Source organism: Salvelinus sp. IW2-2015, unplaced genomic scaffold (genome assembly GCF_002910315.2).
Source record: "Salvelinus sp. IW2-2015 unplaced genomic scaffold, ASM291031v2 Un_scaffold1523, whole genome shotgun sequence".
Classification (NCBI taxonomy): Eukaryota; Metazoa; Chordata; class Actinopteri; order Salmoniformes; family Salmonidae; genus Salvelinus; species Salvelinus sp. IW2-2015.
Genome location: NW_019942962.1, coordinates 120,774 through 128,457, shown reverse-complemented (window position 1 = coordinate 128,457; position 7,684 = coordinate 120,774). Strand labels below are relative to the sequence as shown.

The 7,684-nt window shown below is 42.2% G+C and overlaps 1 protein-coding gene across 1 annotated transcript in view; it reads right to left on the bottom strand.

Annotated features, from left to right (window-relative positions):
- LOC112071100 (cyclin-O) overlaps positions 1 to 4,164 on the bottom strand; it is a 5,114-nt gene extending 950 nt beyond the window's left edge. Inside the window, exons 1-3 of the mRNA XM_070439253.1 lie at positions 3,701 to 4,164; positions 2,227 to 2,412; positions 21 to 974 (exon numbers count right to left, since the gene is read on the bottom strand). Coding sequence (XP_070295354.1) covers positions 21 to 974; positions 2,227 to 2,412; positions 3,701 to 4,126 — 1,566 coding nt within the window. The 5' untranslated portion in view covers positions 4,127 to 4,164. The remainder of the gene's footprint in view (positions 1 to 20; positions 975 to 2,226; positions 2,413 to 3,700) is intronic.
- Between the last annotated feature and the right edge of the window lie 3,520 nt (positions 4,165 to 7,684).

The following is a 7,684-nucleotide window of genomic DNA, read 5'->3' as shown; positions in this document are numbered from 1 at the left end:
CACTCCTGGGCCAGAGGAGCATGAGTCTGGTCTCCCTCTCTACACTCCTGGGCCAGAGGAGCATGAGTCTGGTCTCCCTCTCTGTACTCCTGGGTCAGAGGAGCATGAGTCTGGTCTCCCTCACTGTACTCCTGGACCAGAGGAGCATGAGTCTGGTCTCCCTCACTGTACTCCTGGGCCAGAGGAGCATGAGTCTGGTCTCCCTCTATACACTCCTGGGCCAGAGGAGCATGAGTCTGGTCTCCCTCTCTGTACTCCTGGGCCAGAGTAGCATGAGTCTGATGGTCTCCCTCTCTACACTCCTGGGCCAGAGGAGCATGAGTCTGGTCTCCCTCAACCAGGGTAGACGTGTTCCCAGATGGAGAAGGGTCATCCATTGACTGGGTGGAGTCATTCACAGATAGGAGGTGACCAACAACTGAAAGAGAGGAGTCATTGTCAATACAGGTGTGATTACTAGTCTCAGATAAGGTTGGGTGGTAATGGTCGTTCTCTGAGTGGGCAGGATCACTCAGGGATTGGTCCATTGGCTCTTCCTCAGGGCCCTCAGGGTTGATCCTCAGCAGCTGATTGGCTGGCTCCTCTAAGCCCTGGCTGGTTCTCAGCAGTTGATTGGCTAGAGCCAGAGCACAGCGGGCAGTCAGGGAAGGTGTGTACTTATTGAAGGCGTAGTCGGCCAGAGTGAGCTCACACACCCTAAGAGCCAATCTGCTGCCCCTCTTTTGCCTCTTCACTTCCTCATCCTTATCCCCAGGCAGCCTATGGCTAACGTTGCTGACTCCGTCCACGCCCATATGCCGGCCAGCCAGGCTGTGATTGGTGTAGAAGTCCAGGAAGAAGGCTATGGTTGGTGCAGCCAGGCGGAAGTTGAGGCGGAGCAGGATGAGACATTCCAGGTTACACAGCTGTTCTCTGGAGAACGCATCACAACACAGAGACAGGAGCTGGCTGATCCGAGGAGAAAACACCTCCACCTGAATGGAACATAAAATATTAAAAAGGGGAAGAGAGAGAGAGAGAGAGAGAAAGAGAGAGAGAGAGAGAGAAAGAGAAAGAGAGAGAGAGAAAGAGAGAGAGGAGAGAGAGAGAGAAGAGAGAGAGAGAGGGGAGAGAGAGAGAGAGAGCGAGAGAAAGAGAGAGAGAGAGAAAGAGAACAAGTTACACACAAGCTCACACACACCATGGCACGAAGGGTTTATTTCCAAAACGTTATATTCATCAAATCTACACACTTGTGTTGGTTCACCAGAAAATATTGTTTATGGGTACCTTTCGTGTGTGTAAAATATTACTGTTCTCAGATTTTTTATTAAGAGATTTTAGGTGTGTATTTTCTATTTATTTTTTGCAAAACGCTATATATCCATTGTTTAGCTGGAATGGCATGTTCGTATTCTGTATATTTGACTGTGATATGTGGTTGTCTCTGGACAAGAGCATATGTTAAATGAGTAAAAATGGCAATTGTAAATATTTTACAAACAGGTGTAGCGGGTGCATAATTGGCGGCAGAGAAGTCAGCCACTGGAGTGTAGAGCTGGGAGATAACCGGGGATTTATTAAGCAACACCAACGGCATCCAGAACAACAAGATAAATGGGCACAAAAATAACCCGTCGTGCGCTCACGGGGAACGTGCACAAGCACTACAATAAAACAATCCCACACAAAGACATGGGGGGCACAGAGGGTTAAATACACAACAAGTAAATGAGGGAATTGAAGCCAGGTGTGAGTTAAAAACAAGACAAAACAAATGGAAAATGAAAAGTGGATCGATGATGGCTAGAAGACCAGCGACGCTGACCGCCGAACAAGGAGAGGACCCGACTTCGACGGAAGTCGTGACAACAGAGCTCATATTACTGTATTGACTCATTAAAAAAAATGTATAAATATTGATGTCACAAATGTATAATAAAGTTTTGCAAAAAAAAACTAAAACATGATCACCATCAAGTGATTTCAAACAAATCACATGTCTGTCATTGAACAACCCCATGCCGTGATTAGATAGTAAAAAAAACACAACATTCTCTCTCATAAGCTTTTTTAAACAATAAAAGCTAATTTACCCAAATTTCTGAAAATGGCTATATACCACTTTGGAAATAAACTTTCCTTATATACAGAGTATCTCTAAAACATCATTCATCTTACTCTCAAAGCATCAAAATGGATTGATTGACTCCCTCCCTGAATAGTCAACATATCTATCGTACACACCTGTTTACAGGCGAGCAGCAGGGCGGTGACCCCAAGCAGCTGGAAGCAGTCAGCAGCCACGGGGGTGGAAGCCAGGAAGCGATCCATGATGTTGACGGCCAGGCTGCAACACTCAAAGGACAGACGCAGGTATCTGTGTACGGGGATGAGCCAGCTGACTAGCTTACATCGTGACTCGGCTGTCACCTGGAAAATACACACAAATAGAAGTCAGTTAGACAATCACAATTGGCAGCTCATAAAACATACCTAAACTGGTGGCAAGTACAATTCTCTATTTCATATTACTGTAGATCTACTGTAATATAAATACGTTATCAAATAAAGTACTGTGTTTTTTATTTTATTTTATTTTACCTTTATTTAACTAGGCAAGTCAGTTAAGAACAAATTCTTATTTTCAATGACGGACGGCCTAGGAACAGTGGGTTAACTTCCTTATTCAGGGTTAACTGACTTGTGGTAATGACACACAGTACATTACCGTAAAACTGACTGTATTATACTGTAAAAAAAAAAGGTAAATGCTACAGTAATCGGAATGAATGGATGAAGGAATAAATTAAATTCATTTGAGGGGAGGGGTTAGTATTTCACAGTATTTTACTGTAATTACAAGGGATTGGTGCAAGCAGGTTGGCTTCTAGGTGTTTACACATTACAGCATAATAAATCACTTGCAATTATAGAGACTTCCAAACTGTCAGCGACTACAGGGCAAAACAGACCAAAAGCACATAGCAAAATGCTCAACAACTTAATGTTTAAGACTAGCTGACACTCCATTCTGTCCCTTATACAAATTGATGGGGCACTATAACCACATATGAGATAAATTGGTACATTATTCTCACTCACTGTGTGCAACAAATATAGCCTCTTACAAGGCAGGCCTCAAAATATGTTAATGAGCCAGAAACAACAATACCATGCGCCCACTAGTGGTCAAAAGGGTTTAAGCTCTCCAAATATATGGTACTGTAATGTATTCTGTGGGGTAAAATTACAGTACTATTCGAAATACATACATTTTCCCAGAATGCACCATCATTTACAGTAAAATGTTTCCTTTTATTTTTTTTTACTGTTGATAATACCTCAAATTACCATACAAATTACAGTTTTCCGTTAAAGTGCAGAACTAAATTACTGTAATACATGTCATAAATTGTGGTTATAGGGCTAAATGAGAACTGATTAAATATTGGCAGGTCTATTATCAAACCTGGGTTGAGATAAGCCGAAGACAAATGTCAATTTCTCACAAAACTAACAATAAAGTATTATTCTATTTTTATGCTATCTTGAAAAAAGGAGAATAAGGACATATAGAAAATCTATTTCAATACTCCCAACTCACGAGGAAAATTGATGGGGGGGAAAACAAACAAACAAGGAAATATACATTTTTTCAACAACCAAGATGGCTTGTGTATCTGGAACGAGCCGCTGCATGGACCTGTTGATTCCATACCTGCGGTTGTCGAGACAGACAGTTGACCGGATGAAACTGCGGCTCTTTGAGTTTCTGTATCTGATAACCAATCTCGCCGTAGTGTTGATACCAATTAGACAACAGTCTGTTGTTGGAATTCCCCGGTGCCAATGCGTCTTCAACTGTTACCGGACACTGATTTTTCCGAACCGGCGATGGGGTCGGGGTTGGAGATAGAAAGTCCTCTTCGAAACCAGAGTCTGACAGTTTAGAAATTATGTTTTGCTTTCTGACCCTCTCCGGCCGCGGTCTCCTCACAGGGGTGCACGAAGTCTCCTTGCTTTGGTCTCCGTGTGGTGATAAATTCTCTCTTGATGGGGATTGAGAACCGCTGTTCATTTTCCTCCGTTTGCACATTCTGTTCGACGTTTCGCCAGTTTGCGTCAATGACACCATTTTATCCATCTGTGTCCAAGCTCTGTAACTAGGGCTAAAATGTCACCTATTTTGGAAATCTAAACGATACCTCTCTCTGGTGACTGCATTGATATCGCAGTGTTCACTTGTCATTGGTGGGCTGAGGAGTTCCCTGTAATGACGTGTTTTCCCGGTGTGTCCACGCGCTCAAACACCTCTCCAACTGCGAGCTTTTGNGGTTGCCATAGGAACGGATGCTGAGTGTGTTTGTTGCCCCCATGAGGTCTGAGCGGCTGGGCGAGTGGCGCGCAAGGCCCGGGTAAATGGACCTCCTCAGGGTCGTCAGACTAATAACTCAGTTGTGTAAACATAGTTGATGCTACGGATTTACTCGGGTTCTTCAAGGCACCTACTTCAATTTACACACGAATGACTATATGGGTCTAAACTGTATGACATTTTCTTCACACTTCTTGTCATTTCATGTCCAGCAGGTTTGTCTTAGAAGAACCATTACAGTTGAAGCAAACCAAGCTCTTCAGGTGGAGGGAAAGATGTCTTTCGTTAGCATCTAGCTCAGAGATGGGTAATTCTGATGGGGTGGGGACCACAAAAACAATCTGAACTCATCAGGAGGGGCCACAGTGGCTGATGGTGTGTGTACCCACATCCTTACCCACATATGCAAATCAGAGCCACCCACATTGAGAGGATTTTTTTTTAGCAGCCCCACTTTTTGAGTTAATTTCCTGCAATTAAAAAAATAAATAATAATAAATCCATGGGGCATAGAGAACGTTTTGCAGTTTTAAAGCAATTTTGCTACAATTCTACACATTTTGCATTGGGCAGAGAGAATATTTGGCAATTTTATAACACATTTCATGGAACTCTACTTTTGCCATAGGGTAGAGAGAAATGTTTGCATATTATATCTGATCCATCTATTATTGTTGCTTAAACATATTGTTCATCAGTGGCAATTTTAGCAGGTAAATCTTGGTGGGGCAGAAAATCATAATGTCGGATGCATGCCAGAAAAGCCACTACACAACACAACACTAAACAATACATGAATTGCACTATAACGGTGACAAATGGTGCCCACAAACTGTTAGGGCCTACATAAAGCTGTCCCAACACCTTACCGGTGCTATTGTACACCTGGCTTTCAGTGGAATGTACAGCGACAGAATTCAGAACATGGGCCATTCTTACAGTTTTCTCCCTGTACACCAAGTCAGAACTGTAGGATAAATAAAGGGGGCATATAAGCAGACAATGAAAGCTCTTACAATATTCAATGATTACATTTCTCTAAAACAGGTTATAGGCTACATGTGCACCACCAAGTCAGAACAGTAACATGAGGCAAAATTAAGAGGGGAAAATAGACCAAATTATTAGGGTGAGGCAGATGGGCTACTAATAGCTTACTACACAACATACACTTAGTATTAATGTTACTGTCTTAGCTACAGTATACATATCACCCTGGCATATTACATAATTTATGCAGTAGCATACAATACATTTTTGGATTTATGGTGCTTTTAAGACAACTGGGAACTCCCGGTTGACAATTCCAAGTTGGATGAAAGTTCAAAACGTATTTCCGCAGTCGTAGCTCGTTTTTCCCGAGTTCCCAGTTGTGTTGAACTCACAGTTAGCCACTAATTCCTTCCAAACAACTCATTGTTGAATTTGCGATTTCTAACTTGTTGTGTAATGTTTATGTCCAATGGTTGATGAGCACCGATACGTTTTATCTATAATTTCTCTTCATAATTTCTCTTCATTTGACAAGGATTAAAAATGATTTGCCAGTAGATTGTCGACTGGATTCATGATGATGACCGCTAGCTAAGATTTTGAAAGTATGATGTTGACATGATCAGTCCAATCAAAGTTACTGTAGACGTAATGTGATTTGACATCATTTTATCTGTGGCCAATGACCTTGAGCCTTCTTGGATGAGCACTTCTAATGTAACTCTATGGGAGCACCCAAGGGGCTAGACTTGGTGGTGACGTAGTGTCCCCATGAGTGACAAGACTGGCTTGCCCCACCACCACAGAAAGCACTGAGCTAGGCTGAAACACCTGCATGTTGGAGCTGCTTTACTCAAGAAAACAACAAAGAGGCCATGTTTGTATGCGGCTTTATTAACTCAATTCTATATATTTTTTTTTTTACATTGTTTGCAAACTGATATGTGAAACGTATTAATGCCAAAATAACAGGTCGACACCGTTTAATATTTTGCTTTAAAAAAAATAATAATTTTAGCTTTATTTAACTAGTCAGTTAAGAACAAATTCTTATTTACAATGATGGCCTACAACCGGCCAAACCCGGACGACGCTGGGCCAATTGTGCGCCCCCCTATGAGACTCCCAATCACAGCCTGGATTCGACACAGGGTGTCTGTAGTGACGCCTCAAGCACTGAGATGCAGTGTCTTAGACCACTGCGCCACTCGGGAGACATATTGTTCATTTATGTAATACTTCATATATATTGCTTTGGCAACAGTGGCAACCACCTGTTCATGCCAAAAAACACTTATTAAGCTGAATTTAATTGAAAGAGTGTGAGAGAAGAGAGAGGGATAAGAGAGAGAGAGAGCGAGCGAGAGAGATAGAAATCAAGGGAGATGGGAAGAGAGAGAGAGAGAGAAGGTATAGATAGATAGAAGAGAGAGAGAAGCATACCTCGAGACTTCTTTAATATTAGACATCGCACACCAGCTGTTATTGACAAATAGAGACACACCCCGCCCTTCGTCTTACCAGAAGTAGCTTCTCTGTCCTGCCGATGCATGGAAATCCCGCCAGCTGTATATTGTCCGTGTCGTCGTTCAGCCACGACTCGGTAAACATAAAATATTAGTTTTTTAATATCCCGTTGGTAGGATAATCTTGATCGTAGATCATCCATTTTGATTTCCAATGATTACACGTTGGCCAATAGAACGGATGGCAGTGGGGTTTACTGACTCCGCTATGAATTCTCAGAAGGCAGCCTGACCTCCGCCCCATTTTTCTCCGTTTTTCTTCACACAAATGACAAGTTTGGGCCCGTTCCCGAGAAAGCAGTATATCCTTCGCGTCGGACTCGTTAAAGAAAACGTCTTTGTCCTGTTCGAGTTGAGTAATCATGTTCTGATGTCCAGAAGTTTCCGCTCATAAGAGACGGGACAAGCTACATTATGTACAAAATAAGGAAATAAAGAAGGTACAAAACAGCGAAAAACAAACTAAATAACACAGTTGGTTAGGAGCACATAAAACGGCAGGCTTCCCCTCCGGCGACATTTGTTCAAATATTGAGATGCATTTGCATTTTGCAACTCAACAACATAGAAAGTAGAATATATTAAGCTTATATTAAGCTAAAATTGAAATATCTCTTGTCTTTTACAGTCTCCCTGTCCACAACAGTGACAGATCTAAAGCCTGATGGAACAGTGACATTAAGTGACATCTCTACTCACTTTTGACGGAAGGTGTAACTCACACATCATTAGTGGTGTTACACTGAGCTGGTGGATGAGACAAGTACTGATCTGCAGTGAGACTCCAGATATCAGGTCACACAAACAT